Source organism: Myotis lucifugus, unplaced genomic scaffold, assembly GCF_000147115.1.
Source record: "Myotis lucifugus unplaced genomic scaffold, Myoluc2.0 scaffold_10, whole genome shotgun sequence".
NCBI classification, from domain to species: domain Eukaryota; kingdom Metazoa; phylum Chordata; class Mammalia; order Chiroptera; family Vespertilionidae; genus Myotis; species Myotis lucifugus.
The window spans coordinates 8,011,936-8,032,485 of NW_005871058.1; the positions used below are offsets into that span (position 1 = coordinate 8,011,936).

The window sequence follows — 20,550 nt, forward strand, 5'->3', positions numbered from 1 at the left end:
AGGTTATGCTGGGCCAGCAAAGAGGCCCCAGATCCGGTCCCCCTCCACATCCTGTTGATGGGCAATGTCCATTCACCCCACCCCCTTCTAAACCCTCCTTCCTCTCAAGTGCTCAGAACCAGCCCTCCATCTTCAGCCCAAACCTGGCACAGCCTGGGCTACTGACCCACTGGGCTCCCTTCCCCTACCTGTTGCCGCCAGGTGCCCAGGACCTCCCCATCTTCCCCCTCTTCCAGACTCCTCACCCTGCCCCCACCATGGCCGGGCACCGCCAGGGAAGGAGAGCCCCTGGCTGCGGGCTGGTCAGCACGTCCCAGGACGGGGAGGGACTTCCGCCCGCACGTCCCGCTCTCAGCCCCGGGCTGGAGTGGGTGAAAGGGGCATTGTCTCCCGGCGGCACAGCCCTCCGGTTTCCCAGGAGCGACCTTGTGGGTGGCCCCTAAGCAGTGGTCCCTCCGCCCTCGGCCGGGCCAGGCCGGGGGGAGAGCCGCTGGTGCACACAGGGCGGCGTGTCGGCCCCAGTGATCAGGTCTCTCGGCTGCCCGAGCTGCAGGGCAGCGTGACCTTCAGCGCAGATGCCTCCCCCGCAACCTTCCCTTCCCGGCCCCGCAGCTCAGCGCCAGGCCAGGCCCCCGGCCCAGACAGGCCCGGAGCCAGGGGACGCGGAGGGGAAGGGGGGCTGGGAGAGGGCCCCGCGGCGGGCGCAGGGGCCCCTCCCGGCCCTCTCCTCGGCTGTTCCTGTGTCACTACCGAAGAGCCTCGAGAAGTTCCTCAGCCCTCGCGCTCTCGCCTTTGAGAGAAAGGGGACGGGGTGGCCGCGTGCAGCCAGCAGCCGCCCCGGCTCCATCCAAGTCCCCATCCCACCGGCTCCCAGCCCTGCGGTTCCATCCGCGCTGCCACCTGGACGCCCTCGCCCCTGGGTGGACTCGGGCCTCACCAGGGCTCCGTCCCCGAGGCCGCCGTCTCCGCGCGCCCACAGGCACGTCCTCGGTTCCATCACCATCACCTCCTCCCGGGGGCCACGCTCGGTCCCCTCCCCCTCCGTCCCCAGCCCACACGCGCGAGGCGTGCACGTGCGAAGAACCCGGCGGGCCCAAAAGAAAAAGAGGGGCCCGGCTACTCGAGATTTTACGGGCGCACGTAGCTCAGGCCTCTGCGCCCTTGGGCTGGGACTGGGCGAGCGGCGGGAGGGGAGGCGGCTCGCGTCACCCCCGCCCCCGCCACGCCTGCTTCCTATAAATTGCGGCTGCAGCCTCCCCCGAGCGCTCTCTGCTCCCCTGTGCGTCAGACAGCCTCTCCTCCTCGCTGTGCCAGGTAAAGACAAGCCGGCGGGCGCCTCCAGGGCCGGGGACATTCCAAAGGGGCTGCGCGCGGGCCGGGGCGCAGCGGCGGGGTGGGGGCGCCCCGGGGTGCAGGGGGTGCGCCTCGGTGCGATGGCCGAGGGGGACGTGCCGAGGCGCAGGGAGAGGATGGTGGCTAGGGGAGGGGGAGGGGGAGACGGGAGGAGGGACCCGCTCGCGCCCGCGCCCTGATGCTCATCCTCCTTCCAGCAGCCACAACCCTGAGACACGATGGTGAAGGTCGGAGTGAACGGGTGAGTGAGGGCGCAGCAGGTCCTGCCCTGCCTGAGCCTCTGCAAGCGCTGGGGGACGTGGGGGATGGTCGGGCCCCCCCACCCCCAAGGAGAGCTCAAGGTCAGAGCTCGACCTCAGAGGACCTCTGTCCCCCACTTCCCATTGGTTGCACCACCTCCGCCCCAGATGAGCAGGAGAGCCCTCCGGTTTGGGCTTTGGACCATTTCCTTAGCCCCCTCGCTGGGGTTTCTTTCTCTCCTTTCGCGCCCTGTGGGGTCACGTGCTGGGAGGAAGCCCCCTCCCCCCTCCTTGGCCCCACCTGGCCGCGCAGCGGGGATGCAGCAGACGCAGCTCGCAGCCGGGCGGGCTCCTCTGCGGTCACCTCGCCGCCATGTTGCAACTGGGAAGGAAATGAATGAATCGCCGTTAGGAAACCTCCCTTACCTCCAGTCCTGCTCCCTCCCTGGCGATGACTAACCCTCCTGCCTCGGTGGGGTGGAGCCGCCTTTATTCGGTAAACCTGATGAGGCAAGGCTTTCCCGAGCTGCTCTCCAAAGAGCTGGACCTCAGCACTCGGTCCACATTCGCCCTAAACCATCCTTGACCTGCCCCCAGAGGTGCCCTTGGAGAGGGTGCTTGGCCCAGCTGATTCTCTGCGAATCAGAAACGTGGTTTGGGGGGCCTTTTGTGTCCCTTTTTCTCTTTTTCGGGGGAGGTGTGGTAGCTGTGGCTTAGAGCCATGCGAGGGCAGCTGAGTCATGGTAGCTAGAAATTTTCCGCCATAAAATGGCTCCTTGTAGCGCCAGCCCCTCTCCACACCAGCTCCCCTCCAAACTCCTCTCGCCCACGCCTGGAGCGCACACAACCCTAAGGACCAGGCTGTAAAGGTCACTGGGAGGATTGGGTGTCTGAGAGCCTTGGGAACCCTGCCCTTCTCCCCATTCCATCTTCCGGAAACCAGATCCGGACTACCCCAATCTGGGGTTAAATATAGCACCTGACCTTTCTGCGCTGGGGGCCTGGCTGCCGCTATCTCATCTCCTTCCCGGCATATACACATCTGTTGCTCCTCCTGCCTGATTTCTGCAAGAGCTAGGAAGGACAGGTAGCTTAGCAACTAGAACCCGGTTCTTAGGGGTTGAAACAGCTCCTCCCTTTTGTGGGAGGGGCTTAGAGAAGAGGTGGGCTTCCCCCCCATCCAGTTAACTTCCGACCTTTACTCTTGCCCTTTGAGCTTGGTGATGCTGAGTATACAGGTCTTTGCTCCATAGGGGTGTGGCCTGAAGCTGGACAGATAGGAGCGAGCATTGCCAGGGCGCAGAGAGTGGGGGTGATGAATGCATGTGCCAGCCTGTGGGTGGCAGTAGGAGGGCCCTGCACTGTTGCTCGCAAGATTTCATTGCCTGGCGGGGAGGGGGGTGTCCATGGGGGGAGGACATTTGTAAGACTTTAAACAATGAAGAGAAATAGAAATTAAAGATACTCTGAATGCTCAAAAACATTTATTTCAGAGGACTAGGGGTTGGGCAAGTTTGGGGGTCTAATCACCTCTTGGACAAGATAGAAAAGCCTTTACAGTGGGGCCTTGACTTACGAGTTTAAATGTGCAGGAGGCAGCTGATCGATGTTTCTCTCTCATCGATGTTTCTAACTCTCTATCTCTCTCCCTTCCTCTCTGTAAAAAAATCAATAAAATATATTAAAAACAAAAACAAAAACAAAAAAACCCAACAAAATCTGCTAATTATCTCCCCAGTGGGAGATGTGCAGGAGGCAGCTGATCGATGTTTCTAACTCTCTATCTCTCTCCCTTCCTCTCTGTAAAAAATCAATAAAATATATTAAAAAAAAAAAAAAGATACTCTGAACGCTCAAAAACATTTATTTCAGAGGACTAGGGGTTGGGCAAGTTTGGGGGCCTAATCACCTCTTGGACAAGATAGAAAAGCCTTTACAGTGGGGCCTTGACTTACGCGTTTAATTCGTTCCGAGACCGAGCTCGTTAAAGAGCTCATTAACTCAAATTACTCTGTCAACTCAATGCAAAAAATCGGAGGAGAGACAGCTGGTATCTCAAAAAATTCTTTAGTCGGGACACTCGTAAGTCAAGGCCCCACTGTAATTTGAGTTAGTACTATCTTCCTTTTGAAAGAGGACAAGTGGGCCACGGGCGACTCACACACTGGAGAATTCTCCGCTCCCTCCTCCTCATGCCTTCTCACCTCTTCATCCCTCAGATTTGGCCGCATTGGGCGCCTGGTCACCAGGGCTGCTTTTAACTCTGGCAAAGTGGATATTGTCGCCATCAATGACCCCTTCATTGACCTCAACTACATGGTGAGTGTTGCCTGTACGGCTGGGGTGGGAAGCAGAGGCTGATGGATGTGCAGCCCCTTGAAGCCTGTGCTTGCCCCTCCAGGTCTACATGTTCCAGTATGACTCTACTCACGGCAAGTTCAAGGGCACAGTCAAGGCTGAGAACGGGAAGCTGGTCATCAACGGGAAGTCCATCTCCATCTTCCAGGAGTGAGTGTGGAAGAACAGTAATAAGTTTGCTTCGGGGGAGGTGCTAGGATGGGGTGACCACCTTGGGTACATGGTACTCATGTCCCTGAGCTTTGTCCCATCTGCCCTTGTAGGCGAGATCCCGCCAACATCAAATGGGGTGATGCTGGTGCCGAGTATGTTGTGGAGTCCACCGGTGTCTTCACTACCATGGAGAAGGCTGGGGTGAGTGGCAGGGAGGCTACAGATGGAGTTGGCATCATAAGAAGACCGGGGGGGGGGGGTGCTGTCTTAGACCGAGAAAGGTACAGTGGGAAGCAGAGTCTGCTGGATATGCAGCCCCTTGTAACGCCTCCTCTGCTGCAGGCTCACTTGAAGGGTGGAGCCAAGAGGGTCATCATCTCTGCCCCTTCTGCGGATGCCCCCATGTTTGTGATGGGTGTGAACCATGACAAGTATGACAACTCCCTCAAGATTGTCAGGTGAGCATGGCAGAAGGGCGTGGAGACGTGGTTGGGTAGTGAATGCTGCGGTTAGAGGAGGGTCACCTTTGCCCCTGACTGGCCTGCCTCTTTTCAGCAATGCCTCCTGCACCACCAACTGCTTGGCCCCCCTGGCCAAGGTCATCCATGACAACTTTGGCATCGTGGAGGGACTCATGGTAAGTGAGGGAGAAAGGGACCTCAGCACGTTCATTTCTCACCCAGGATTGGTTCCTTCTTCCTCCTCCAACACAGCCCTGGGCTGGACATTAGCTCGGGTCACTGTATCTCTTTATTTCTCCTAAAGTTGAGGAGGGAGGTAGAAGGGTGGGTGGTGAGCACTATGCAGGGCCCTCACTCTGTCCTCCATGTTTCCAGACCACAGTCCACGCCATCACCGCCACCCAGAAGACCGTGGATGGCCCCTCTGGGAAGCTGTGGCGTGATGGCCGAGGGGCTGCCCAGAACATCATCCCTGCTTCGACTGGCGCTGCCAAGGCTGTGGGCAAGGTCATCCCTGAGCTGAATGGGTGAGGCTTTTTGCTGCTTTTCTGGACTGGAGTCTGGGGGAACCAGAAGCTGGTACTGACCCACGTCCCTGTGCCTACAGGAAGCTCACCGGCATGGCCTTCCGTGTCCCCACCCCCAATGTGTCGGTGGTGGATCTGACCTGCCGCCTGGAGAAAGCTGTAAGTGTGGGTTGGAGCAGCTTTGGGCTGGGGGCTGGTCTCCGGTAGAATGGTGGCGATGTTGGAACCTTAATAACCATATCGTTTTTTCACCTTGTTAGGCCAAATACGATGATATCAAGAAGGTAGTGAAGCAGGCATCAGAGGGCCCCCTCAAGGGCATCCTGGGCTACACTGAGGACCAGGTACTGATGGGGCAGGGAGCTTGGGGTCCACAGCCCCGCTGACCAAGACTGGGTTCCCATACGCGGCCTTCTTCCCTCAGGTGGTCTCCTGCGACTTTAACAGTGACACCCACTCCTCCACCTTTGATGCTGGGGCTGGCATCGCCCTCAATGACCACTTTGTCAAGCTTGTTTCCTGGTATGTGGCTGGGGGCGGGACAATGCTCGAAAAACCTGACTATGGGTCTGGCGCCCTCTAGTGCCTGGCTCGGAAAAATAACACCTCACCCTCCTCCCCTTCCAGGTATGACAATGAATTCGGCTACAGCAACAGGGTGGTGGACCTTATGGTCCACATGGCCTCCAAGGAGTAAGAGTCCCCTGGACCACCAGCCCCAGCGAGAGGAAGAGAGGCCCTCCGCTGGTGGGGAGTCCCTGCCCCAGATCGAACCCCTGACACACTGAGAATCTCCTGACCACACACTGAGAATCTCCTGACCACCGTTTCCATCCCAGACCCCCTGGAGAAGGGGAGGGGCCTAGGGAGCCCTGCTTTGCCGTGCACCATCAATAAAGTTCACTGTACCCAGCCATCTCTTTGCATATTTATCTTATTTCAGGGTCTAGGGTGAAGGGGAAGGAAACGGGGCTGGTACTCAGGTGAAACAGCTCTTGTTGAGAGTAGCAAAGGGCCTTGCTCACCCCAACCAGGCACAGCCTCGGTGGTGGACTGAGCTGGTGTGACCGAAGCATCCCTCTGTGCTGGGGAGGGACATCTATTGGCGTCGCTGGGAAGGGACATCTATTCTCTCTGGCTGTTTCCCCTCCAAGGCTTCGAGGACCAGACCTTTTCCTCGCCATACCCCAGCCCGATCTGTTAGAACCTCACCTGATACACAGTAAGGACCCTTGACTAAATCGGGGAAGTGTGGTGAGGCACGTGGGACACAGTGCCTGCCACCTGGGAGACCCTGGTTGGCCACGTGAGGCTTACTTAGGGCAAGTTACTTAGAATAATAACCATCAGGTGCCTCTGCACCTGCTGTTGATGAAATGGCGATGAAACTAGCACATACCTCCCAGGATTGTGCAGCTACCACCAGAAAGGATTCAATCAGTGACGCCAGGCATTCAATAAATACTCCAGTTTCATTCTTAATAAAGATTCCATTCACATGTCAGCTCGGCACAGCTCCCGGCAGTTAGCTAAGGCCTCAATCCCGTCTCCCCAGTTTCTCCGAGGTTTTCCAAGGGCGGACATCTTCCTCGGCCTGTCGGTCTCTATGTGACAGACACGGAGGAGGCACATCCGCTGAGCCTGGACACCAAGACCCTGAGCACGCACACACCTGTGCACACACACACATCTGTAGCTTCACCTTTCTGTCACTCAGCAGTGACTGGGAGACAAGAGCTTCCAATCTCCATGATACTGCACCCAGTCGGACCCAGAAGCCACTACGCAAGGGGCACAGAGACTCCTTCAAAATGGCATTTCCATGAGGGAGGGGTCATGCCACGTCCTTACCGTCCACAGGCAGGTGACCGGAGCACTTGGACAACAGAGGGAGGACTTCACGCCCTGTCCTGCCACACGGAGGGACCCCTCTCCCACTGCCGGTGTTGCACACGCCCGGGACGTCCAGCCTGACCCACTCGTACCAGTGCCTGGGCCAGTTAGCACCAGGACAGAATCAGACGTGAGCTGGCGCTAGGCCACGGGGGTGGGGGGATCTGACTATCACATTCCTTATTCAATGGAGAAGCTGCGGGGCCACAGTCGCACTGGCAGCATTTTAAAGATGGGGAGGAGCAGGCGCCCACGCATGAGGTCAGGAGAGCCCCAGCTGTGGCAGGAGTCGCCTGGGAAGGGCAGGCCAAGCCTTGCTCCAGACCCTAGAACCTGGAGAGGCCCCGGACCGAGGGAGGAAGCCCGAGGGAGGAGCGGCCCTGTCCCGGGGCCAGGCTTGGTGCAGCCGGGACAAAGGAAGTTCCCTTCTGCGAACCCCGACTCTGCGAGGAGATGCGAGGAGGTGCGTTCCCATGGGGGGACCAGAGGCAGGTCCCTATCTCAGGGAGCTATCAGATGAGACATCTCGATCGGAGTCCTCAGTCTCGCTAGGCGGCGGCGGCGGGTCGCTAAGCGGGACCGCAGGGAAAGCAGGAGACTTTCTAGAAAAGAACACCAGTTGTCACCTTGGGGCAGGCAGGACCCTGGTGAGGCTGGCACTCCCCCCCTCGGCCTCGTTCTCTGGTGAATGAATGGCACCTCGGCCAGGGCAGGAGGACCACGGAGAGAGGGTGGGTGCCGGCCTCGTTCTCTGGTGAATGGCATCTCGCCAGGGCGGGAGGACCACGGAGAGAGGGTGGGTGCCGGCCTCGTTCTCTGGTGAATGAATGGCATCTCGGCCAGGGCGGGAGGACCACAGAGAGAGGGTGGGTGCCGGGCGAGGGAGTGGGGAGGGGACCGATGGGGGAGTCGTCCCTTCTTTATCTTAAGGACTTGGGGAGGCTCAGGGTTCAGAAATACTTGAAATAAAAGATGCCACCTGGGCCGAGTGCACTGACTGGGTGGCCTCCGCTTTCTGTCTGTCTGTAGAACTTTCATGACTTTTTTTCTTTTTTGTTGCGGTGTTACTGACATGGTCAAATGCACAAAGATGGCCTTGACTCTCGGTAAAAATCTACCTCGCACCCCTTCTGTTCCTGGTCAGTTTTTAGCTGCCTCTCACCAGGGAACCATCAGAGTGGGCGGCACTGGGAGGTTTCCGCTGCCCAGCCACGAACGGACATCCACTGGGCCACATACCCGGTGACCTCCACTGAGCGCCCAGGGCCAGATGTGAGTCACTGTGAGGGTCTTTAGGGCTTGCCCGCCAAGGGGCTCCGTCCACGCGTCCTCCCGGCATGGGCCCTCGGAGGAAGCATGAGGAAGGTGGGAGCGCCCTACGCTCTGGGGGAGGCCCTCACCGGTCCCCAGACTGGGTGATGAGCCGGCGGCAGGTCTCCATCTGCACGTCCAGGCCCCGCTTCATGCTGCACATCTCCATGTACTCATGCAGGTGCCGGTTCATGTCGTTCTTGGCCGTGGCGAGCTCCAGCTGTGGCCGGGACAGGCAGGGACAGGCGGGGCCGTCAGGGCAGCAGGGACCCTGCTCCCAACCCCCAGGAGGCAAACGCGCCAAGAGCACCAGGGGGCAGGGGGTCCAGGCAGCTTAGCTGAGGGCTCAGATTTAAAAATAAATCAGCCCTGGACGGTTTGGCTCAGTGGGTAGAGCGTCAGCCTGCGAACTGAAAGGTCCCTGGGTCAATTCCAGTCAAGGACACATGCCCGGGTTGTGGGCTCGATCCCCAGTGGGGGACTCGCGGGAGGCAGCCAATCAGTGATGCTCTCTCATCATGGATGTTTCTCTCTCTCTCTCCCCCTCTTCCTTCCTCTCTGAAATCAATAAAATATTTAAAAATATAAATAAATCAGACCCAGCCAACATGGCTCAGTGGTTGAGCATCGACCTATGAATCAGGAAGTCACGGTTCCATTCCCGGGTTGCAGGCTCAATCCCTGGTGGGGGGCATGCAAGAGGCAGCCGATCAATGATTCTCTCTCATCATTGATGATTCTATCTCTCCCTCTCCCTTCTCTGAAATCAATAAAAATATATTTTAAAATAAAAATAAATTTGATCAAGGCGGAAGGCACTCAATATGCTGTTGTTCCTTCTAGTTTTCCAGGCAGTCTTTGCCTACAGAGGAATGCGAAGGCATCTGCCCCAGGCTGCACTCTCCCCAGGCTGGCGGGAGCCTGAGGACAGAATGTTCACCCGGCAAGAGGGAGAGGAGGGAAGTTCCTGGGGGGAAGGGGGGGGCGCACTGTCTGTAGGTGGCCTTACTCTCCGCCTGGGGTTCCTGCATGGCCTGGCTCATCCCTCACTCCCCACAACGCTGTCTGTGTCCCTCACTAAATCGGGAACTCCTGTAAGGGCCGGGCCACAGCCTTCCTCATCTCCTCAGGTGCATGGCAGGTGCCTGGATGGGAAATGAATTAACTGTGAAGTATCTACAAGACTCCTGCATAGAGGACACCTGTCCGCACTGGTGAAAAGGGCTCAATTCTCTTACCATCCATTTTCTCATTATTTTCTATTTATTTATTTACTTTTATCCTCCCCTGAGATTTTTATTTTATTTTACTTATTGATTTGAGAGAGAGAGAGAGATCCAGTTGTTGTTGTTACTTGTGCACTCACTGGCTGATTTCTGTATGTGCCCTGACCAGGGATCAAACCTGCAACCTTAGGGTATTGGGACATGGCTCTAACCAACTGAGCCACCAGCCAGGGCCATTTTTACTTTATTTTCTCACTTGTAAGCCATTTCAGGGACTAACAGAAAGACCTGCTGCCAATACTGAATGTCCTACTGGTATAAAATGTATCCCAATGGAAGAAATGTTACATGTGAAAAAGCGTGGGGCTCCGAGTCCAGGAAATACGGCCTCCCTCCCAGAGCCCAGAGCCCAGAGCCCGATTCTGCGCCACAGGCAGAGCTGAGAGGTGGTGCAGAGGCGTAAGAGATCTGGGCCAGAGACAATCAGCTGCCTCTCTTTGTTTGGGGTACAAAGGGCAGGGCCTGAAGCAAGGCAGAAAGAAACTGCCTGGAGGTCATTTGCTTGACTGCCTGAGAGCAAAGAGAAAGGGCAGGAACGCAGCCGTGAATAATGTGACCAGGCAGAGGAAACCACCCATAACTAATCTGAGCTGGACAGAGGGCGGGAACTCGAAGAAGAAGTAAGTGGGTCACAGGCCGACGCAAGAGATGGTCAGGACGGTGACCTGGATGAGAGGGTGGCCTGGTGGGTGTGGCTGGAGCCGCCTTGGTTCCAGAGTTGGGGTTCCAGCTGGGGTCCCGCGAGCCAGAGGAGCAGGGCGTGCCGCCTGCTCCAGCCAGGGAGGGGTAGGATCCGCCCGCTCTCTTCAGGGCGTGGGCAAAAGCAGGTTTACAGTCATTCTATGGAAGGTAATACAGTAACAAGACAAGGATACACTGTTTCTCGTACTCACAACTGTAAACCCACTTTTGCCCACCTGTATATTGTATCACCAATATACATTCTATCACAATACAAGGCTAGGACTGCCACCTGTTGTCTCTACATGTTTGCATGTCCCCCGTAATTCACACAATTCAAACAGAGATGAGCCCAGTTTAGGAGAAATCCACAACAACCCACGCTGAGACTACGGCTCCTGGGAAAGCCGAGGGGTGGGCTAAGGCTGGGAACACGTGGAGAGAAGGAAGGAGGTGAGGGAGCAAGAACTCTTTCCCACCCTCCACCCTGGGCCCCGGCTTGACCATCCAATAATGGGACCTGCCTCCATCTCACGGACCCTGAGAGATCAAAGGTCACAGATAAAGGGACCTGGGGTGGCCCAGATGGATCACCAGGAGCAACACTGCAAACAAAGCCACCATTCCCTGACTCCCTGACATTCCTAACATCCCCTGATGGCATCCCACTGGGAGAGCGGAGGAATCGGTGACTCAACAACATCTTCAAAAGCATGTTTCCATTTAGGGTTTTCGTTTCCTTCTTTTCACATCAGGTTATAACTAAGCCCCTCTGGCCCAGGAGAAGAAGCAGGCAGGACGCAGCCCGGCCCAGGCTCCGAGGCCCCTGCTGGTGAAGGTGCAGTGAGAACATCACACCTTAAACCCACACTCACCAGGGGGAGGGAGAGCAGGGGAGGGAGTCAGGCAGAGAAGGAGGAGGCGACAGTGAGAGTGTAAAGGGGAAAGTGAGGGCCAGTTCTCCTCGCATCCCCTCGGCTGGCAGCATAAGCCCCGCTGTGCCTGTGAACCTTAGCACGGCCCTGCCAGCCGGCCGGGGCCTCAGGTGGTTGTGCTGGTCAGGGTGCATACGAGAGGCAACCGATCGACGTTTCTCTCTCACATCAATGTCTCTCTCTCTCCCCCTTCTCTCTCTCAAATCATCACGTGAGGCTTAAAAAGAAACTAAAAACACTTAGCAGCCCTAGCCGGAGCATCAGCCTGTGGACTCAAGGGTCCCAGGTTCGATTCTGGTCAAGGGTACCTGCCCGGGTTGCGGGCTCGGTCCCAAGAAGGGGGACCCCAATGAGGTACTCAGCCTGCGTCTTCCTTTTCATATATTGTGGGTTCTATCTCTATCTTCCCTCCCTTCCTCTCTGAAATCAATAAAAATATATTTAAAAACAAAAACTAAAAACACTTTAGCATTTTGTCTGCCTGGGCAAAAAACAAAAGCAGGTTTCGCTTAGAGGAGCAGGACCATTTGGCGTGAGGTGGTAAGAGCGTCAACATGCCACATGGGCTTGAAGAGGAAGAGAATTACGGAAGTCCGCCGGCCTCATCCCCGGCCTCACCCCCACGTCAGAGTCCGCCGGCCTCATCCCCGGCCTCACCCCCACGTCGGGTGCTCAGAAAGGACCCCTCACCCGGGCAGGAGGCTCACAGGCATCACCTCAGCCTCCGCTCCCCACAATCCCCTCCCTCCCAGGTGCCCCAAGTCCTTCCTGGAGCCCCTCCCGGCCTGGAGTGTAGGTGAAAGCACCAGCTCCCCTGCCACCTCTAGAAGGCTCCTCAGGCCGGGGAGCACGAATAGAGATCCCTCCTTTAGCTCAAAGGCTGAGCTGAAGAAGCGGCCAAGTCAAGCCCACCTGAGTGGGTTCCCCTGACCAATACTACCTACCACAGGGCGTGCTTCCTAGCAGAGCGACACTGCCCTGCGCTCCAAGGTGTGTTATTTCATTTCGTCTTCGAGCAACCCTATGAGGGGGTATTATTAAGATTCCTATCCTATCTAATAAAGAGGGGATATGCTAATTGACCCTCATGCTGTCCCAAAGATGGCGGCACCCACAGCCAATAAGGAGGGAATATGCTAATTGACTGTCACACCCTCAAAGATGGCAGTGCCCAGTCCTCACAGCCCCGCCAGGGTGGCATGCACATGCCTGCCTCCTGAGTCCCCCAGTCCTCTCAGCCCCCCAGCCGCCCAGGGCCAGCTCGAGGCACAGGCAACTAGGGCCGGCCGAGGCTTGCGCTGCCGGCAGTGGCAGCAGCAGAGGTGTGATGGGGCATTGCCTCCCCCTGATTGCCTCCCGCCCCTGAGGGCTCCCAGACTGTGAGGGGGGGCAGGCCGGGCTGAGGGACCCCCCCCTCCAGTGCATGAATTTTCATGCACCGGGCCTCTAGTTTTACAAATACAGAAACGGCTTAGAGAGACTAAGAAGGCTGTTGAAAGTTGGAGTAGTAACAAGTGAGAGAGCTGAGACTTGAACCCATCTGTCTGCCTCCCTCCTGAGGTCTTAAGTACCCACCAAAGGTTCAACAGCTGGGCGCTCACACCTCCCCCCAAAGGAAAGGGAGGCCTGGTGTCTGGGTTCGCAGGATGGGACCCCGCTACCTGCAGCCCCGCCCACACCCATGAGGAACCTGCGCTGCTCGGCCTCCACTCGCATCCTTACCTCTATCTGGTCAATGGTTTCCTGATACTCTTTCTCCCGGGTTTTGAACAGGGACTCGGTATCTTTAATCACCTTCTCCAAACTGTCTTCCTGTTGCTGGAGAAGCAAGGGAAGCAAGGGTGGGGGGGGAGCAAAGGGAAGGGATGGGACCGGGCGGGAGGGGGTTTCATTTCACAGGGCCAAGGAGGGGGAGAGAGAGAAAGTCAGGTTAAAGGAAACCGACAGTCGTGAAAAAAGGAAAAGGGTCAAGAAGAAGGGGAGAAGCAGGTGAAGGATGATGGCCACAGAGGGGAAGCAGAGCGAGGAGAGGCGGGAGGCAGGGAGGGAGGGGAGATGGCAGTGAGCTGCAGGGGCGGGACTGGGGGGCCCTGAGGCCGGGAGGGGAGGTTACCTCTCCCTGGGCCTCTGCCGCTGCCATGGCATAGCCTGAGAAATCCTCCCACAGCAGCAGGGTCTCCTCAGTCTCCTCCCAAGTCAGGCTGTCACAGTCGTCCTCAAAATCATACTCCCTCCTAGAGACAGGGAGCCCGCGTGTCAGGGGGGGCTCCGGCCTCGGGCTGGGGGGCTGGGGGGCTGGGGGCCTGCGGGACTCACAGCTGGTTGAGCATGCGCTGCATCTCCTCGTTGATGCTGAGGGCTGTGCTCTCCTCCTCATCCCCCTGGGGCTGGCGGGGCCCGTCACTCTCCGACAGGGAGGGGTCCTCCTCGGTGGCAGCCTTGCGCTCCCGCTTCCGCCCCCCCATGGATGGGACCTTAATGGGAGACAAGTGCAGAGACTACAGAGCCGAGGCCGGGTGCATGAGGGGAAAGGGCAGCGGGAGGAGAAGCGGGACCAGCGGGGGGAGGGGGGGGAGCGGACAGAGAGAGAGAAGACACAGTTACAACGACAGGAACAGGGCACCAGTCACCAAGGGACAGGCACACAGACACGACGGGCACAGGGCTGCGACCGAGGGAGAAACAGGAAACGCGGAAAACAGCGGTGAGGGGAGGGGGACAGGGCTTGTTGTGACCACGTGAGGATGTGCACAATGGCTAATGAGGATTTTTTTCCTAAAAAAAAGGTCTTTCTAATGAAATGACTGAACAAAAAAAGCAAGTTGTAGGTTGCAAGGAGGAGGATACAGTGTTCACAAAGGAGAACCTAAGCCGCATATCCAGATCTGGAAGCCGGAAGAAGGGAGAGAGAGAGAGAGAGAGAGAGAGAGAGAGAGAGAGAGAGAGAGGAGGCAGAGAGGAAAAGAGAGAAAAGGGGGGGAGGGCGGGGACACTGAAAGGGGAGGAGTCTGCGCGGAGAAGCCCAGCAGGTCAGGACCGATGGCCAAGGCCTGGGTGGTTTAGAAACAGGGACTGGGACGTTAATAAGCTGCGTGAGAGCAAAACTAACCAGTTTCTTCTGTGGGGAAAGCCAGAGAAGATGAGAGGAAGAGAGAGGAGAGGAGGCAGACAGAGGAGAGAGGGGAGAGACGGGTTAGAGACAGCTTCCAAAGGCTGCTCCTGGCCCCCCAGTCAGTCCCCTGGGGGCCCCTGGGTGCCAGGATGCGTCCCCCGAGGAGGAGGATGGGCAGCAATGAGGGAAGGCTCTTGGCTGCCCAACCCTCCCCTGAGGCCCCCGGGTGGGCACGGAGGTGTGGGTGGGGCCGGGCGGAGGCCTGCCCTCGGCCCTCACCTGGAACATCTGGATCATGTCCTCACAGTTGCGCTGCTGAGCCACATCGCAGAGCTTGGCGGTGATGTCGATGCGGCGGCAGATGTCCATGTCTACCTTCATGGCCTTCTCCTGGATCTTCGTGTCCAGCTCAGTCAGGTTCTGTCCAGGGAACGCGGGGAACGGTGAGGAGGCAACCCGCACGCCACACAAGGGCCAATGGGCCCCTGGCAAGATCCTCCTCATCCGTCTGGTCACACGTCACCACACGTCACCACCGCCTCCCGCACGAAGCCATCGCCAACTCCTCCAGCAGCACGCGTCCCTCTGGGTGCCCTCCACACACACTCGGCCCAGGCACTGACTTCTGCAACTGGCTCCCTGCCGGATGGGGAGCCCCTGGAGGGCGTGGCCCAGAGCCTGGGACATGTGGGGGGGTCCCTCTTGGCACTTATGTTCCCAGAGAGAAAGAGACTACTGGGCGTTAGGAGAGTGGAGAGCCAGTGCATAAGGATAACAACAGCTAACACTTATTTGGCGCCAAGTATGTGCTAGCCCTGTCCTCAGCGTTATGTCATCCTCGTTCTGCAAAGCACACGCCTTTATTTCCCCTCCAGTGAGGAGGGAGGCAGGGTGGCTGAGGAATTCGCCTGCGGCCACACTGCTGGCGAGGGGCAGTGCTGGGGGCCCTGCTCTTAACTTCCTGCAGAACAAGCTCGGTGACGGTGACGGAGGCGTGCTGCCTCTCCAACACAGGGGCTGTGTTCCTTCTTTTTCTCCCGGGTGGCAAAGGAAAAAAAAACAGAAGCAGAGCAAAGTGGGGGGAGGGGTGGTGGAGCGGAAACCAACAGGCCACACCTAGCAGGGCTGCTGGCCTGGCTTCGGCAGCCTGGTTGGGCCGCCTGGTGATAAGCCCGCCGGGGAAGAGTGTGAGGGGTGTGCTGGCTGCACTCACGTTGCTCATAAGCCCTTTGAAGACCACTAGCTCAGCTTTCAACTGCTGCACCTTCAGCGCCAGCTCCTCCTGGCAGGCGTCAGCCTCCTGGGCTTCCTACGGCCAACAGAAACCCTGGCGTCAGTGGGACTGCCAGTGTGGGAGGAAGGTCAAGACAAGGAAGGAGGGACCAGGAGCGGCTCCAGGACCGAGGGGCACAGGGGGGGACTGAGGGAGGCCCAGGCGGTGGGGCGCCCTCACCTCCTGGAGCTCATGCACTCGCTCTTGCAGCTGCATCCGCACCGTGTACTCCTCTTCCCACCTGGCAGACAGGGAAGAAGGCAAGAGCATAGGGGCGGAGTCCCTCCCTGCCCCTAGCTCCCTGCTCCCCACGTGTCTGGCTCAGGCCTCAGCCCTTGGGTCTGGTTCCCTAGATGAGGAGGAGCTGTGGACAGGAATGCCTGGCGGGCCGGGCGGTGGCCGGCTGCAGCTGTTGGGCGGCTCCACGCTTCCTGGCCAAAGCCGAGTGCACCAGCTGCCTTCCCGGCACCTCCAGGCCACACACCAGTGATTATATCTAAGAGCAACTGCAGTTGCTCTGGTCCTTCACACGCCCGTCCCATTCAGGCCCCGGCCCAATCAGCTGTCCGCTGGCCTCATCCCCCACGTCCTGCCCAGACCAGACCACAGGCCCACCCGGCCCAGTCTCCCACCTTCAGCGGCACAGATCCGGTCTCCCGCCTCCTGCCTGCACCAGAACAGAGCTCCTCTAGCCTGCTGCCCTGCCTCGCACGGGACCATTTAACCCTGTAAAAGCAGCTGCAGGACACACACCGCGTCAACAGAGGAGACACTCGGTCCATCCCCGCACGCCCGAGAAACTGCCCACCCAGTCCCACCCCCCGCTAAGTGAGCTGGAGGGAGGTGACAGTGGAAAGCAGGAGACTGGGGCTACTAAGCACCCAAACCCAGAGGGAAGGGAACCTGGAGTACAAAAGTGTCTCGTGAGTTAGTGGGTGATACCACAGGTGGCATCTCCTGGGGCGCAGGATGCGGAGACTCAGACCACCAGAGGCGACAAACACTCTCGCCACAGGCAGGGTCTCTGTCCGGGACCAGGCTTCTCACACAGGGTGGTCCCCGGGAAGCCAGCGCCTGGTCCGCTACATCACTGAGACGGAAGGCTGGCGGTGGGGGCAACACCGCACCCTACGAGGCTGGCTGGAATAGCGAGGCTTCTCGGACCCCACTCACATAGCCTATCCCTTCTTGCCGCGTTCTTTAATATATTTTTATTGATTTCAAAGAGGAAGGGAGAGGGAGAGAGAGAGAGAAACATCAATGATGAGAGGGAATCATTGATTGGCTGCCTCCTGCACCCCCCCCCTCCCCCACCAGGGACTGAGCCCGCAATCCCGGCATGTGCCCTTGACCAGAATAGAACCCAGGACCCTTCAGTCCTCAGGTCGATACTCTGTCCACTGAGCCAAACCGGCTAGGGCCTTGCCACATTCTGGGAAGACTTCTTCCAGTCTGAGAAAGGAGGGGAACTGCACCGACAGAAACTTCAGTATAAGAAAGGTGGTTAGGGAGTAGCAAAGGGGACAGTAAGAAAATGAAAACCAGAGAGAACGTATTCTGTAGCCACGGGATTCAATCCTTCCTTCCCCTCCCACCTTTTTCCCATCTCCCTGTCACACTGTTCCCCGGCTCCCCATCCAGTCGCGCCTGGCTCTCATGTTCCGCACTCACATCCGCACTGCAGTATTCCCAAGAATAACTTCTACATCACCAAGGCTGCCCCTCCCAGCTGGGCAGGGAGAAGGCAGCCAGCCCGGCCACCACCCTGCTGGCTCAGCGAGCAGCCCACAGAGCACAGCCTTTTTGGTTCCCTGCTGCCCAAGTCCTTCCCCTTATATATTGTCTTATACAAGATCCTTATCTTTCCTGGCCTTGTTTTCTTCATCTATAACATAAAGGCTTGGGAAGTGGTCCCCTTGGGCCCCTGGAGTCCATGAGTCCCTGGAGGAAGAAGGCAAGACTGACAAAGAGACATTAACCCTGGACACCATGCATCAGGAAGGGGGGGAAGCATTGTTTGATAGCGAATTCAACAAATTCAGGTGGAAACTTAAGTAAGGAAGTTATGTAAGGATTAGGGTTAATAAAATCGTACAGGGTAAAAAAAAAAAAAAAAAAAAAGAGATCGTGGAAGCTCACTAGAATTCTATTTACACTCCAGTCAGACTTTTCCACAAATAGGTTCATTTTGACCTCCGTTCAAACCTGTCCTAAGGACGTTCCCTTAATATGTAGGATTTGAGCAATTTCTGTGTGTTCTGTTTACCAACCACCTCTCTCCAGATAAACGGTATCCCTGAGTCAAGCGAGGAAGCGGGGGCCATTCCTGTCAGGGAAAACTGAGGCCAGGAAAGAGAACCACCCCCCTCCCCACCCCCCCACCCCCCAAGGTCACACAAGGAAGGGGAACTGAAAGTAGAGCCCAGGAGGCTCCAGCTCCCTCCCAGTTCAATGTTCAAGCTCTGGCCAGGCCTTGCGGGCTACAGACAGGAGCTACAGTGTTGCTATAAAGAGAACAGAATGAGGGCAGGGGATCTGGGGGGGAAGGATGAGTAACTGGCAGTGTCAGTACCATACAGCTAAGCTGCGGGGCCCTCTGCACAGCAGCCTGCTGCAGAGTGATGAGCTCATCAGTCCCCAAGGAATAACGCTTTGCTGCCTGGACAGCTGGACCAAGGACAGACACTCTTCCAGTTAAAAAAAAAACGGCCCTAAGAACAGCAGTTGTTCCTGTGGTTGTAGATGGATTCCAGAACTGTCCGTGTTGCACTGCTCACTGTGTTAATGAACTCCGGCTGGGGCTGCAGCAAGGGCAGGCTGGGTCTGGGTGGCATCTGAATGATGACTTTAGGATAACCAGGATTCCTAAAGACACTCATAACATGGCCCACAACTAAGGATGCCAGTATGAGGACAAAACTCGGCCTCAGAAAGCATGATGATCTGTCATCGGCTAGACTCCGGCAGGTTACAGATGCCTGCAGGCCGTCCCTGGGTAACTTCCCAGAACATTCAGCCAATCCCCACCAGACAAATCTCTGCTACTCAGCTGCAAGGGTAGTTCCCGGGCCTGCCCACTAGGGGTCAGAGTAGCTAATTAGGAGGTTACACCTGAAGGCCCCCAAACCAAAGTCAGTCACCTTCCTCCTTGACCATGGCATCAGGCTGGCTGCCCTGGTGCTCCTGTCCCAACAGCCTTCTAAGGCAGCCACTTGGCACACAGCCAGCGCTCTAGCATGGCATCCCTTCACCTGGCCTTTTGTGCTAACCTGCCAGGTTCCCCGCAAAAAGCCAAATCTTCATCCTCAGAAGGTACCGAACCTGCCCCCAGCTGCCGTATATTCACAGGGAGTGTATTCACAGGGAGTGTCCGCGTTCCCAACTTTCTCCTCCCGGCTCCTCTGCTGACTGTTCTCCGTGCCTCCGCCCTGGCTCTGCACTTTCAGATTCCTCATCTCCCACTAGCCCTACAACTACCAGTCCCTCCCCTTTCCCTAGGGAGCTCCCATGACTCCTTCTTGCCCCATGTTTTTGACCTCCTCCAAGCAATGCTCTGCTGTCCCTGAGCCTTTAAACCAGCGCAGGGACCCAGCCTCCACTCCCAGCACTGCTTGGGAAGCTCTGGGCAGTGGCAGGATCACCCACCGCACCGGGCAGCCCTCCCTGGCCACTCCCTTCTAATTTCACATTAGACTCCCAAACTGAAACTGCTGCCTCTTACTTTCCATCAGTGTGTGGAGCTTATATCACAAAACCACCCGAGGGCTGAGACTGATGGGGATAAGCAGTACCCCAGATGTGACTTCGCAGACCCCTGTCCCTGTCACACCTCATGAAACCCCAGCTACACCCTCCTCCAAACACTGCAGCCTAGAGGAGACAGACAGACAGACAAGTCAGAAGCAATCGATGAACTCCCCTCAGTATCCCGCTCCGGGCTCCTTCTTGTCACGGGTCTGACTTCTGCATTCTTGTGGATCGTTTTCCGGGAGCCAATGCCACCCAGCCACTCCCGAGCTTAACACAGCAGCAACTTACTCTGGTGCTAGTCCTCCCTGGTTCCGGGGCCCCAGCTGCCCTCCTCCCCGCACCTCGCCCTGCCCGAGTGTGACAGGACCCTAAGCCAGCCCCCGCCGGCCGGTCCCCATCCCTACCTCCGCTTGTACTCGTCCCGCTCGCGCTTCACCTTGGCCAGCACGTTGTAGAGGGCGCGGATCTCGGGGGTGATGGTGTCGATCTGGACGCCCACCCCGTCGGGGTGCACCCACGACAGGCCAGGCCCCTGCACCAGCATGGGCTCCAGTCCCGGGCCGAGCCGGCGGGCGTGGGAGAAGGACCAGATGGTGCCGGGCATGAAGCGGGCCGACGAGGAGAAGGCGGCGGAGGTGGAGGCGGAGGGCGAGGAGTGGCAGGCGGCGGGGCGGGGCGCGAGGGGGCCGGCGGGCGAGCGCGCGGTCGAATCCCAGTAAACAGCAGTGACTGGATGGATACTGCGTATGGATGGTTCATCAATGTTTATACAAAGTTATTGATGCCTCTGACACCCTAGACATAAGACTGTGAGAACTGCGCTTACGCCGCGAGTCGTGAGATCTGTCGGCGAAGGATGAAGGAATAAGAAAAAAAAGAATCTAGGAGGAGACGGAGGCCTACAGCTCGTGTAAGATACGATGAGAGCTATGTAGTTGTTACGGGGTCAGATATTGAGTTGTTACTCAGACCATGATCAGTGATCAATGTGTCGCGACGAACATCTGATGACGAGGCCCTGGCACTATATGAGAAGAAGTAGTGTATACGAATTATATTCTTGTCAGTCATAACTAAGCGATATGATTCACTTATCCTTCGTTGTTTTTTGACCGAGTGGAAACGAGGTAGGAGATGGGTAAACGTAGGATAAAATGTCCAGTTTAAATTGGAAGCAAACGATTTTACCGTGATCGACCTAAACGTGCGATGCAATGG

General features: G+C 57.5%; 2 protein-coding genes across 4 annotated transcripts in view; one reads left to right on the forward strand and one right to left on the reverse strand.

The window, feature by feature from the left end:
• Positions 1 to 1,208: 1,208 nt before the first annotated feature.
• Positions 1,209 to 6,007, forward strand: GAPDH (glyceraldehyde-3-phosphate dehydrogenase). Of its 3 annotated transcripts, none has more exons than XM_023749964.1 (12): positions 1,209 to 1,314; positions 1,551 to 1,594; positions 3,812 to 3,911; positions 3,994 to 4,100; positions 4,214 to 4,338; positions 4,369 to 4,561; positions 4,659 to 4,740; positions 4,940 to 5,091; positions 5,172 to 5,250; positions 5,352 to 5,435; positions 5,516 to 5,613; positions 5,719 to 6,007. In XM_023749964.1, the coding sequence occupies exons 2-12, from the start codon at positions 1,572 to 1,574 to the stop codon at positions 5,786 to 5,788; spliced, it is 1,113 nt and encodes a 370-aa protein (XP_023605732.1). In that variant the 5' UTR covers positions 1,209 to 1,314; positions 1,551 to 1,571; the 3' UTR covers positions 5,789 to 6,007. The 3 variants fall into 3 exon arrangements, with proteins under 3 accessions (XP_023605732.1, XP_006084210.1, XP_023605733.1); XM_006084148.3 differs by having other exon boundaries at positions 1,212 to 1,314; positions 4,214 to 4,304; positions 4,446 to 4,561; XM_023749965.1 differs by having other exon boundaries at positions 1,234 to 1,314; positions 1,554 to 1,594.
• A 537-nt stretch (positions 6,008 to 6,544) lies between these two features.
• The window catches only part of IFFO1 (intermediate filament family orphan 1), a 14,559-nt gene continuing 553 nt past the window's right edge, over positions 6,545 to 20,550 (reverse strand). The window contains 10 exon segments of the mRNA XM_006084149.3: positions 6,545 to 7,586; positions 8,385 to 8,515; positions 12,920 to 13,015; positions 13,311 to 13,431; positions 13,514 to 13,671; positions 14,307 to 14,315; positions 14,589 to 14,729; positions 15,523 to 15,618; positions 15,763 to 15,823; positions 19,737 to 20,072. Of these exon segments, the coding sequence (XP_006084211.1) occupies positions 7,481 to 7,586; positions 8,385 to 8,515; positions 12,920 to 13,015; positions 13,311 to 13,431; positions 13,514 to 13,671; positions 14,307 to 14,315; positions 14,589 to 14,729; positions 15,523 to 15,618; positions 15,763 to 15,823; positions 19,737 to 20,072 (1,255 nt within the window). The 3' untranslated portion in view covers positions 6,545 to 7,480.

What these genes read in the sequence shown, in the direction of transcription:
- GAPDH (XM_023749964.1), top strand. Translation starts at nt 1,572, where the DNA reads ATGGTGAAGGTCGGAGTGAACGG. An exon ending in AACTCCCTCAAGATTGTCAG is followed by an intron (nt 4,562 to 4,658) that starts GTGAGCATGGCA and finishes GCCTCTTTTCAG; the next exon opens with CAATGCCTCCTGCACCACCA. An exon ending in GTCATCCCTGAGCTGAATGG is followed by an intron (nt 5,092 to 5,171) that starts GTGAGGCTTTTT and finishes CTGTGCCTACAG; the next exon opens with GAAGCTCACCGGCATGGCCT.